The sequence below is a fragment of the Hyperoodon ampullatus genome, assembly GCF_949752795.1.
Source record: "Hyperoodon ampullatus genome assembly, chromosome: 14".
Classification (NCBI taxonomy): domain Eukaryota; kingdom Metazoa; phylum Chordata; class Mammalia; order Artiodactyla; family Ziphiidae; genus Hyperoodon; species Hyperoodon ampullatus.
The window spans coordinates 9228193-9241136 of record NC_136927.1 but is presented as its reverse complement, the minus strand read 5'-3'; the positions used below and the strand labels follow the sequence as shown (position 1 = coordinate 9241136).

The following is a 12944-nucleotide window of genomic DNA, read 5'->3' as shown; positions in this document are numbered from 1 at the left end:
AGGGAACCAGGAAATTTGAGGCAAGCTGGGTTCAGTTGCTCAGAGCAAGTAATAACAAGCCCAGGTTATTCTTTTTTTTCAACTTTGAATTTGGGGGGGGGGGTTTAAAAATTTATTTCATTCCAGTATAGTTGATTTACAATGTTGTGTTAACTTCTGCTGTACAGCAAAGTGACTCAGTTATACACATATACACATTCTTTTTCATAGTCTTTTCCATTATGGTTTATCACAGGATATTGAATATAGTTCCCTGTGCTACACGGTAAGACCTTGCTGTTTATCCATTCTCTATATAATTGTTTGCACCTGCTAATCCCAAGCTCCCAATTCATTGCTCCCCCAGCTTATTCTTTTTGAAACATCAGCAGCAATGCTAAAAGTCCCAGCATATGAGAGATCTGGTCTTTAGCTACGGACGGCTGCATCCTCAAAATGAACTAGACAAATATTCAAGGGGAAAAGGTCAGCCAACACTTACCACTTGGTACTCTATGTGCTTTCTTTACACATAACTCATTTAATTCATTCAGCATTATGAGGTGGGTCATTGGTCCCCCCCATTTATGGTTGTGAAAACTGAGTCACACAGATGTTCCAGTGCTTGCCCAGGGTCACACAGCTAGTAATGATTTGGACCCAGTGAGTCAGTCCTTAAGACTGGTGGTGACCACGAGACAAGTTGTCAACCACTACACTCTACAGCCTCTAGTTTAGTTTGCCATCCTGACACCTCTAGATAGATAGCCATCCTGACGCGTATCCCGCACCACCCAAAATCCCATTCCTAGGCCCAAGGAATGAGTTTCTTAGGCACATTCAGGCACATTTGGATCTGATTTCATGCTGCAAATGGTATCTGGGGTTTTAATATATTTTATGCTCTATACCTGCTTTTTACTGTTTCCTCTGTTGGCGAGTTTCTGCCCATGAGTAGTAATGAATACAAAAAAGGCTTTATTCAAGTGTATTTGTTTTTTTTTATTTGCCAGTGGGGCGGGGGGTTGTGGGGTGGAGGGCTGACTTTTTCCATGTAACTAGGGAAAACGAGCTCCTGTCTGTGTTTAGGAATCGAAGACACCTTCAGGACAGCTGCCACCGAAGTGAGTCTGCTTGCAGGAAGTGAAGAGTTTAATGCCACCAAACTGTTCGAAGTTGGTAAGAAAAGGTTTTTTTTCTTTGCTTTTCCATCCAAATATTGATCTAGCATTTTGGAGATTCCTTCTACCTTTGCCGTGCCATCCTTGGATCCATTTAAATGTTTCGTTTTCCTCTTACGGGGTCCAATTTTCTCAGCATACTTCTTGCTCGCTGAATATACACCAAGCAAGAGAGAGCAGCCGCCCCATTCCTCCTACACCAGACGGAGCCCAGCAGCTCTGCTGTATCAGCCACGCAGCATCCATAGCACGCGGGCGGGGTGCCCTGCCCCTAGCTCGGAATCCGTCCACACTCGGGCCTCGAGCCTCAGGGCATCTCTTCTCCCAACTCTCACCGAGTGTCCCCAGTAAAATCAAGAAATGGTGATGTCAGTTTTCCAGCAGAACGACGGGGGGGAGGAAGGAAGAGAACGGGAACTTTCTCGACATTATGCCTCCCCCATCTCACTCCCCGCCACGTGAATCTTTCGTAACCCTTTGGTACACCCTGATACTCATCTGCTCGGAAATGCTAGCTCAAGTACACTGGACGTGGACCAAACAAAATTGAAAGTGTCTATTCAGCAAGGGGAAAGCTTGCTGAATAAAAATAGCTCCACGTGCTTCTGGGTGTAATTCTATATTACAGAACGGTAAGACTCCTGCCCCATTTCTTTTTGCCAGCCCCCCCACCAAAACCCTTTCCTCACCTCTTCACTCTGCCCTCCTCAGCCACACTGGAGTCAGTTTGGAAATTCTGTTGCCCGGGGTTTCCATCACAGTCCTTCACATTCAACCAAAACATTAGCAGAAGCCTTCTGCACACACAATGCATTTGACCAAAAACAAACAAAAAAAAAATTAGGGCTTCCTTGGTGGCACAGTGGTTGAGAGTCCGCCTGCCGATGCAGGGGACACGGGTTCGTGCCCCGGTCCGGGAAGATCTCACATGCCGCGGAGTGGCTGGGCCCGTGAGCCATGGCCGCTGAGCCTGCACGTCCAGAGCCTGTGCTCCACAACGGGAGAGGCCACAACAGTGAGAGGCCCACGTACCGCAAAAAAAAAAAAAAAAAAATTAAAGACTACATGCGGGAATTTTGCATAAGATGATAAAACAACAAGATAGGCTTTTGGGGAAGAGAGTGTCTCAGGCCTCCCCATATCTCACCCCACAGGCAGGCAGCTATTTGCCCTTTCACAGGGGATGGGACCAGCTGCACCCAATGGGCAGCTGAGGACACACAGAGATGAGGGGGGATGGTGGGTCAGGCAGGTTCTAGGCAGGAACAGACAAGGCTCACACGCAGATCAGGTAATAGAGGAGCATTTGATGAGGGCCTTTTGGCAAAGGTGTGAGCAGGTAGATGGAAACCAAGAAGGGCTTGTACAGAACCCTGGGGCTGGCAAGCGTGGGGAGCTTACCACCCACTGGCCTGAAGGGACCAGGGGAAGGAGTGGTTCCCAGAGCCACTGTGTAGAGAGGGCTGCCTGACAGCACTTCCAGCTCCCAGAAGGAGGTAGCCAACCTGTAACAGTGAGGGAAGAGCCTCGGGAACAATACCCTGACTTCGCTCCTCCCTCCCTCTGGTCCCTCACCCGGTCCTCCCACTGGCTCACCCCAATTAGAAACCAGGGCTCAGGGAGCCCACAGATCTGGTGCATACAGGGCAGCCTTCCATGGCAAGGAAAAATGTGGAATAAGGTTGTAGAAGGACAAACGGAAGATGCCCAGCAGAGATGAGAAAAGCTTGACTAGCACAAGGTCAAGTTTCTTAACCCACTTCTGCCTCAGTTTTCTGATCTGTAAAATGGTCTAAGGTAATGGTGCCTACCTCCTAGACCTATTGTAGAGTGAAATGAGTTAATACTTGTAAAGCATTGAGAACATTCACACTGAATACTCCATGTAAATTTGATAAAAAAATAAGTCAAAGGACCTATGTCCTGTACATGAATTATGATGACTTTCTACTCTGGAGGAAAAATACAAAGCTATTTTCTGGGACCTCGCTGAATTTTGTTTCTGCAAACCCTGCCCTCTGAGGGAGACCCCCACTGGCTTTGCAGACACACACTTTCCAGGATGGACCCTCCAATCTCTATGCAACTGCTCAGTCAGGGGCTCTCAGGGGTGGAACCATAGCACTCAGCCCATCCCCGCAGGCAGCATCCTCAGCCCTGTTCTGTGTACTCCCTGCTTTCCCTCTGCTTTAATCCTCATTGCACTTTTGGAGATCGGTGCAATTTTTATACCCAGTTTAGAGATGAGAAAACCGAAGCACAGTGAGGTAGAATATCTTGCTCAGGGTCACAAAGCCACTTGAGTTGGGATTCGATCCCAGGCAGTCTGGCCCAAGAGCCCAGGTGTTTCATCTTAGGCCAGGCCTTTCCGAGCTCCTGGGAGGCGCCCCAGCTCTCTCTTTCTCATATCCCTCAAGAGAAACCTGAGCACCCCTGCAAGCTGCCCCGCAAGCCCGACCGTTTGATTTTCACTCATGACACCACCAGCCTCCCAGGCACCTGGGTCAGAGCTGGAGAGTCACTTCTGATACCTTCCTCCCTTCCCCCCACACCCACAAAGGCCTGGCAGCCCTACCTCCCCGACTACTCTTGACCCCACCCGCTGTTCCCTCCCAGAGTATCTCACCTGGACTCTTACAGTTGGCATCAGCACTGAATCTTTGTTCCTACTGCATAGCTCAGTGAAGAGCTCACTGTCACTCAGAAACCTTCAGTGGTTCCCTAGTGCCCTCTGAAACGAGCCTAAACCACACTGAAGACCCCATGACCTGACACTAACAACCTTCCTTCCCTGTATCCTGTGCTCCAGGGAAACTGAACAAGCACCCTGCCCCCAGGCTTCTTCTGCTTAACTGTGGTTTGCACAGTTGACACCAACCTGGATGGCCCTCCTCTCGCCTGGCCCCATCTCTGCTCCTGTATGTAGTCTGAGTCAGGTCCAGCCTTCTGAGATGGGATCGGACATTCAAGAGAGTCACTGGGGAAGCGCCCGGGCAGGATAGAGGAGAAGCAGCAGGAGTAGGCAGGGAAGGCTTTCAGACCACGATGCAGGCCTGACCCCTGCACAGGGAGGGAGGGAAGGAAGGAGGACTGGGAAGCAAGGGCCTCAAAGCAGCTTGAGAAAGTCTGGACCATGCCAACGGGGACCCCCCCAGCAAAGGCTGCCTGACAAAGGGGTCCCCCGTTGGGCAGCACCCACACCAGGCTCAGTCATCGACCGAGAGCAGCCCCGGGGGAGCACAACCTGGATGTGGAAACCACGGCAGATCCACAGCGGCTACAGCTGGAGGCCACCAGGCTGCAAAGTGCCCCCAGCAGGCTTCCTTGCAGGAGCTCTGAGCAGGACACTTGCGGCCACCATGCAGCCCTGAAGAGCCTCAGGGCCAGCTCGGTGTCACACACTCCTTGAAGCACGCCCTGACTTGCACTGATAGAAATGACACTTTTTAGCACCCGCGGCACTTTTTGCTTTGGCCCCCTTAACGCACCCCACATTCCACCATGGTGGGTGGCTTTAGATATGGCTCATCTTACCCACTGCAGCTTCCTGAGCCACACGCGATGGGAAACCTGCCACTGCCCACACCACATCCCTACACCCCAGCAGCCCCTGTGGTTCTTTGCCTGATGGCGTGCTCTGGCCCCCAGAGCCACCAGCCCATGAATCCACAGTCATCCAGAAGTCCAGGAGCAGCCCCCTATCAGTGACTGATGGGAACTGGTGGATAATATCCATATCCCGCCAAATTTAAAAAAATCTCTCTTCAAAGACTGTATTCAAAGGATTATTGCAAAAGGGAAAGGGCCTATTTGCAATAGAGAAAACACTGTGTCTATAGGCCTGCAAGCCTCTCAAGGGTTAGGCAAAAGTTTTCTTTTACAGAGGAGTAAATAAGGCTAGAAGAACCCCACATGAGGCATTGGGAAGGAAGGCTGGTGAGGTCAGATAGGGCATCAGAGAATGTTCTGCCCTGAGACCAGCCTATTTTCGGTAGGGACCCCTAAGGAGAGGCTATATGCTGGCCCAGGCAGAGGGTAGGTCAAAGTTCAGGGGCTTGAGAAATATAACATGATATCGCTTATATGCAGAATCTGAAAAGAAATGATACAAATGAACGTATTTACAAAACAGAAACGGACTCACAGACTTACAGAATGAACTTATGGCTACAGGGGCGGAAGGGTGGAGGAAAGGGATAGTTAGGGAGCTTGGGGTTGACATGTACACACGGCTATATTTAAAAAGGGCAACCAGCAAGGACCTTCCCTATAGCACAGGGATCTCTGCTCAATGTGATGTGGCAGCCTGGATGGGAGAGGAGTCTGGGGGAGAATGGATACATGTATATGTATGGCTGAGTCACTTTGCTGTGCACCTGAAACTATCACAACATTGTTAATTGACTATACTCCAATACAAAATAAAAAGTTAGGGGCTTCCCTGGTGGCACAGTGGTTGAGAGTCCGCCTGCCGATGCAGGGGACACGGGTTCATGCCCCAGTCCGGGAGGATCCCACATGCCGTGGAGCGGCTGGGCCCGTGAGCCATGGCTGCTGAGCCTGCACGTCCGGAGCCTCTGCTCCACAACGGGAGAGGCCACAGCGGTGAGAGGCCCGCGTACCGCAGAAAAAAAAAAGTTAAAAAAAAAGTTCAGGGGCTTGAAAGAAGGGGGGAATATTAACTAAAGTTTAGTTGGGATGCATTTTGTTCTGATCGGGGATGAGCAGTTTAGCTAATCGTTTATGAGACCAAGAAAGGGAACCTGGAGGTCTGTGTCTGGTTTTGTCATGGGTAAACAAGGCAGCAGCTGTGAGAGTCTTATCAAGTCCTGCGGGGAAGAGGGTTCTTACACTAAGTGGTTTTCCAGAATGAGCAAGGGCGGGGGAAAGTCTTAACCTTGGCTGTTTCCCAGAATCACAGGGCTTGGGTAAAGCTCCACCCTGTCACTGGATGGGTTTCCGAGGTCCAAGGGGAAGATGCTCCAGTTTCTACAGTGGTTACTTGTTTGATCCACATCCCATATTGCCACCCTCCCTTCCCTGTCCCACCTCCATGCTCCCTGCTGGTGTTTCCCAGAATCACTTCCCAAAGAACCATTTTCACTGACATCTTTGTCTCAGGGTCTGGGAAAACACAAACTGAGACATTCACTAAACCAGAGGTCCTGAACTCTCATGACTAAGGGACCAAGAGCGAACACCCATGAGTGACGGGACCAGGTAGGGACTGTGGTGAACTGGGGACCTCCTGTCTTGACCAAGAAGCGGTCACTGGTGACCTGTTCACAAGGCAATGCAGGACTGATGTCGACCTATCTTTGGGTTTTTCAAATGAATCCAGGAATCTACATTAATAAGTGGAATCACATAATTCTTAAACGTTGGCAATTAATTCAATATTTTTTAATACTGTAAGGCCAAACACTACACACCTCTTGGGGCAGGTTCTGGCTCAAAGTCTACAGGTTAGTGTCCTCTGGCCTAAATATTAAATTCCCTAAAAGCAGGGACCACCAGCCTCTTCCTCTTTGAGACCTCTTATCGTAGGGATTTGCATGTAACGGTTGTTAACTCTTTCCTGCCTAAGGTTAAGAGGTTAGGCCACTAGCCTAGTTTAAACCAGTCAGTGAGTGGCAGAAATAAAACTTAGTCCTACAAATATCCCTTTGAGGCATTTTCCACCACTCTTTGCTTATTTAGAGAGGAGATTCAAAATGGTCCTCTGAATTATTGTTCATTTTGTTATGGGTGATAATGGGGTTACGGTTATCTAGGAAAACATAGAAAATATGGTTTAATTATCCTCTGTTTTTTGTAGATGCCTACTAAAACTTAGCGGTAATAATATCATATCTTTCCAAAAAAATTTTTAATGAGGGAAATACAATGATTAAGTCTAGGTGATGGCATCTGGGTAGTCATTGTATACATATATTCTCTCCACTTTTCTATGTATGTGAAAAGTTTTCATAATATAAATTAAGGAGTTGGTGGGGCCGAGAACAAAGTTCCCGAGTTCAAGGGCCATGATCATGTTCACCCATGGCCTGGGGGTTCCAGGGGCTGCCAGTCAGGGAAGGGAGAGGTTGACTTTAAAGTCATCAGGCAGCCGGTTTTGCATGCGATCAGAGGGTTTCTCTGGCCCGTTTCAGACACGGACAGCTGTGAGCGCTGGATGAGCTGCAAGAGCGAGTTCCTAAAGAAGTACATGCACAAGGTGATCAACGACCTGCCCAGCTGCCCCTGCTCGTACCCCACCGAGGTGGCCTACAGCACGGCCGACATCTTTGACCGCATCAAGCGCAAGGACTTCCGCTGGAAGGATGCCAGCGGGCCCAAGGAGAAGCTGGAGATCTACAAGCCCACGGCCCGGTACTGCATTCGCTCCATGCTGTCCCTGGAGAGCACCACACTGGCCGCCCAGCACTGTTGCTATGGCGACAACATGCAGCTCATCACCAGGGGCAAAGGGGCGGGGACGCCCAATCTCATCAGCACTGAGTTCTCAGCGGAGCTCCACTACAAAGTGGACATCCTGCCCTGGATTATCTGCAAGGGCGACTGGAGCAGGTATAACGAGGCCCGACCTCCCAACAACGGACAGAAGTGCACAGAGAGCCCCTCGGACGAAGATTATATCAAGCAGTTTCAAGAGGCCAGAGAGTATTAAAGAGACACCACCTCTATTGTTCGTGACACAAACACACTGCACTGATCCGCCACCTGGCACAGAGTCCCTCTTACCCGCATACATGTATATGTACGTATACCACATGAGTATTTGTCATAAGTTACACTAGGGGTGTGTGCCAGGCCCTCGTGACTGCCATATGAATCCACCGTTGCCTCTTCAATGCCAATGGCTTCCTTGGAACTCTTCCTAGGGGGGATGTCCTCAGGAAGATGGGGAGAAAGAAGCTGGAAGAAGAACCTGGAGGTCATAGCAGGTGGGATTCAACTCACACCCCGGATCCAGCGTTTCCAAGAGAAGCAAAGGGGCAAAGAGAAGGAAGTTGTAAACGTGATAAGCAGTTTTTATATGTAACTTATTTAATATGAATGTGACTTATACGTCACCTTTTCTCTGGAGTTGTCATCGTGAAACTATTTAATCACTTCCATGAGAGTTCAGAAAGGGGCTTAGGGAGATGGAAGAGAGAGGGAATTTTGTAGTAATGACTTCTTTAAAAATAAAGAATTCAACAGAAAGATATCAAAACAAGAAAACACCCACCTGAAACCAAGTGTTAGTTAGCCAGTGAGGTACCTTGATGAAGTCTCAGCTTCCAAGTGCCCTTGCCTCAGCCTGGGTAGGGAGTGGGGAGCAAATGGGTATTTTAGGAGAAAATCTGAGGCCTGGTTTTAAACGGACTTTAAAACAAAGGCCAGTATTAACACAATGCTATGATTCTACTAAAAGACCCCAGAATAGAATTTCTGCTCATGCCTTAATAGGTTCAGAAGGCTACAGGAAGGTCAGACATAAAAACAAGGAGTAGCACTTTTCCAAAGAAAAAATGCAAAACAAATGGGGAGAGAACATGAACTTCATTTTATCTATTTTATTTTAATACCATCGTAACAATTTTTTTCTCCACAATATATTCTCAGTAAATAAATATAAAAACAAGGAGGGGAACTCAAGTCTAGGAAACCCTAATTTTTTTATGTTTTAAGAAAGAAAAAAATACATTATTTTTGTAAAGTATTTATTGAGTCACTGAGTCTTGTGCATCAAGCAATTGTTAATATGGCCTGGTTCTGTAGGGTGGAACTTAGGGCAAATAAAGAGTTGGTTCTTATGCAATCTTTACTTGCAAACCTCCAGGAAAAGAGATTACATAATAAAATCATAATAAAATGTGTTACCTACAGTAAATGTGTTACCTGCAAATATTTATGATATGAATTCCATAAATAGCCCTGGTAAAGCAGGGCTTCAAGGCAGGGGAGAGGAAGGTTCAAGCCAGGTAGAATAAAAGGCTCATTGACTGATGTGATGGTGGGTGGTATAAGTCATAGCATCTTTGGCACCAAGAATATCAACCCTGCCCCCAGGAGGCTAGAGCTCATTGATACACGTGCAACTTTTTGCCCACCCAGAGCTAAGAAAGAGCTAAGAAATCCAAGCCAGAGCAAAGGCTTAAGACAGCCCAGGTGAGTAGGACTGCTTCCAGACAAAATTCTGCAATTACAGTAATAAGTAGAACTCCTCATTGTGCAAATTATTCCATTTCTAGATGAGGAAACCAAAGCTCAGAAAAAAATAGATCACATTGGATCTATCATTCATTTCCTAGTCCAGTGCTCTATCTACTATATCAGCCTACCCTTAGGTTCTCATAATAAAATCTTGTTTTAATGGAAAAGCTCTTATCAGTCATTTACACTTTAGGATGAGTTATCCATGTATTGCCCACTCTCAGGATATTTGTGTTTAAGACCTATTTCTAATTATGGAATGAGAATCCTTACTCACACCTGAAGGAAGTTTAGGCAACTCAACTGGTAAGGAGAAAATAAGTAGGTCTGTGTATCAGGGAAGCAGATTTGGTTCCTAATAATAGGAAAACCATTTTTGCCAAGAGAGTTGGTTGCAATGGAATGCATTGCCTTTGGGATGGTGAGTACCCTGTCAGGACAGGTATTCAAGCAGAGCTGGAGATGAATCACATGAGAAGCTCATTTTAGTGAGCAGGAGAGACAAAAATGTACAGCAATAACCCCCTCTGATAAGTGTTCTATAAAGGGTACGTGGAAAGTACTCTGGGAAAATAGAGGCAGGAATCAGGGAAGTACCTGCTAGACCTAATGGAGGAGTGGTATTTCACAAAGCAGAGAAGAGGGAGGGCGAGTAGATGCATTTGGAGTAAGAAAACAGTATGGGCAAAGGGGAGGAGCTACGCAAGAGCTTGGTGTTTTCTGAAAACTGGGATGTTTACAGTGATGAGCCAGAGGGACAAGAATGGCAAGGTATGGAGTTGTGTCTAAGGTGTTTTTGTTAAGGATTTTGCGTGGAAAATTAAAGCTGTTTCCTAATACAGTGAGAATGACTGATATGAACCATGTTTCCAATGGGCTATTTGCCTCTTTATATCAGACCTTCCTGACATAATGAACTGAGAGTTGGAAGGTGGGGTGAATTAGGAGCTGGGGAGGGCTCCTGGGCTCTTTGCCTACTGAGAACACTGCTAGTTTCCCATCCATCATCTAGATGGTGCCACCCCTCTGGAAATTTGCTGAACTATAACCTGCCTCTATGCAGATGTATCTCATTTACTATAGGGCCCCAAGCCAGCCCCAGGGTAACCCTGGGTAATTCCTTCATGGAAAGGGGATCATGTGAGCAAGGGCCAACTTTGCCCACCGCACAGTAGGCTGTCTTCCTCCTCACCTGCAGCACCTGTTAATAGGACCCCTCAGCAACTGCTCTACAGACACCTCTCATCAAATGCTTTGCTCTTTTGCTGCTCCTTGGAAAGAGGTCCCTTTTTCTAGTGACCCACTGGGCCTCTCAGGTGCCACGTCTGAGCAAGCCAATAGTGGCAGACAGAGAAGGCAAGGCCCTCTAGTGGCTGCACATGGGAAGGATGAGGGCAAGGCCCCAGAAGAGCTGGGCATCTTCCTCACCCCATTCAATTATTATCCACCATGATTAGTCTCCAAGCCTTTCCATCTTTGTAGCTCAGTGGCCGGGGAGTAGATTTCCCCACCCTAAGACCCGGGAACAAGGATCAAAGAATAGGTACGATACCAGCCACCCTTCCTGAGCACACACTTTTTTTTTTTTTTTTTTTTTTTTTTTTTTTTTTTTTTTTTTTTTTTTTTTCCCGGTACGCGGGCCTCTCACTGTTGTGGCCTCTCCCGTTGCGGAGCACAGGCTCCGGACATGCAGGCTCAGTGGCCATGGCTCACGGGCCCAGCCGCTCCGTGGCATGTGGGATCTTCCTGGACCAGGGCACGAACCTGTGTCCCCTGCATCGGCAGGTGGACTCTCAACCACTGCGCCACCAGGGAAGCCCCCTGAGCACACACTTTGTGCCTCTGTGCTAATCACTTTACCATGGGAGGCAAGCAGGTTACATCCATCTTACAGATAAGACAAAAGAAGCCCAACAAGGTCTTCTAACCTGTCCAAGTCATAAGGCTCTGTACATGGCAAAGCTGGTTGAAGACCCTGTTCTTAACCTTAACCTCTACTCAACTGTCTTCCTAACTCTTCCCAACACACAGGATCAGGATTTTGCCTCCGACTCACTCTGCCTTTGCTCCAATTGTTCAAATCCACCAAATGTCCCTGCACCACCCTTTACGTGTCTCGCGTTGGTGACAGTGGATCTGGCTTTAGCTCTATATAGTCTGCTCAATTCTCTCATATTCCATAAGAGGATTTGAATCCTGTATCTGTGCCCTTGCTCAGGTTGGCTGAATAGCAGAGCCTAACTTTCTAGAAGATAGCCTGCTCCATGGATAAGAATGAGACTGGTCTGTTTTCCCTGCTGCACTCAAGCCCCATGCCAACTGTTGCCTGTTGGGTCAACCTGAAGGGCAGGTGCCATGTCTCCTGCTTTCTACACCCCCAGCCCCTAGCTCTGTACCTGGCAGATATCACCAGGCAAGGTACAGAGGGCGGAAGAATTTGAGAGTTGAGTCAGACTGCCTAGATTCCAATCCTGGCTCCCTCAGTTGCCTGCTGGGTACCACTGGATAAGTTAATCAGCCTGCGTATATTCCAGTTTCCCCATACAGTTGTTCGGAGAATAAAATAAGAGATATGAAGTTCCTAGCATAGGGCCTGTCATGTACCATGAGCATCGGTGTTGAGTCATTGGAGAAATATTTATTGAGCGTATACTAGTTGCCAGGCATTGTTCTAGATGCCAGAGATACAGCAGTGTACAAATCCAAGTTCTCCTGGTGGAGGGGAGATGGCTGATAAATAAATAAGTACATAATCTGAAATAATGGTAAGTGATATCGAGAAAAATAAATTATTTGATCTCACGTGTATGTTGCATTATTTAAAGTAATGCTAGTTGCTGTAATAGATAAGCCTCAAAATCACAATGGCTTAACACAAAAACCTCTAAAGGTATGTTTCTGGTCAAGTGGCTGTCCTCTAAGTGATGACCCAAGGACCCAAACTTTCCATCTTCAAGGCTTGACTCTCTAAGGTGCCCTGTGGGTCATCTCTATTCCAGGAGGCTTAAGGAGTAAAAAGCAGGGAGAATATGGACAATGAGTTATATAGGTGGCCCAGGGAAGTACAGCTGTTTCATGCCACACTCTTCTACAAGGGAGACTGGGAAATGGAGTCCAGTCGGGGGCCCAGGAAGCAGAGATCTGCTGTGTGAGCACCCGATCAGTCTCTGCCACATAGGTAGACCACCAACTAATTAATTACACAAGGCAAGAGAGAAAGCTAGTGAAAGCAGTTCTGGATGGGCCCAAAGTTAGTGAGCAAAGGGAGCGATCCTTCTCATCTCATTTAGACCAGCTCAGCTTTCAACTGGAAGCTCCTGCAAGCCCTTACCTAATGGTTTTCTCTAACCAGGGGCCACGCAGCTCGCACAGATGGGGCTGAAGTGCCAGGGAGTGAACAGTGCCTCCCAGGAGGCTTAACAGGACCTTGGTGGATGAATACTCCATCTCTCTCATCCCTCGAGTGGGGCAATTCTGAAGTGTGTTTTATACCATTCCCGAGCTCCCAGTGAGACTGAGGTCCTGCCACCCTCGGTGGGGACCTGCTTGCTAACACGTCAATTACTGGCCTCCTTCCCTTCC

At 47.8% G+C, this 12944-nt stretch overlaps 1 protein-coding gene across 1 annotated transcript in view; it reads left to right on the top strand.

The window, feature by feature from the left end:
• Nucleotides 1-7830, top strand: part of ISM1 (isthmin 1) — a gene marked incomplete at both ends in the record, with an annotated part of 78292 nt that extends 70462 nt beyond the window's left edge. Inside the window, 2 exons of the mRNA XM_079718610.1 lie at nucleotides 1069-1158; nucleotides 7313-7830. Of these exons, the coding sequence (XP_079574736.1) occupies nucleotides 1069-1158; nucleotides 7313-7830 (608 nt within the window). The remainder of the gene's footprint in view (nucleotides 1-1068; nucleotides 1159-7312) is intronic.
• Between the last annotated feature and the right edge of the window lie 5114 nt (nucleotides 7831-12944).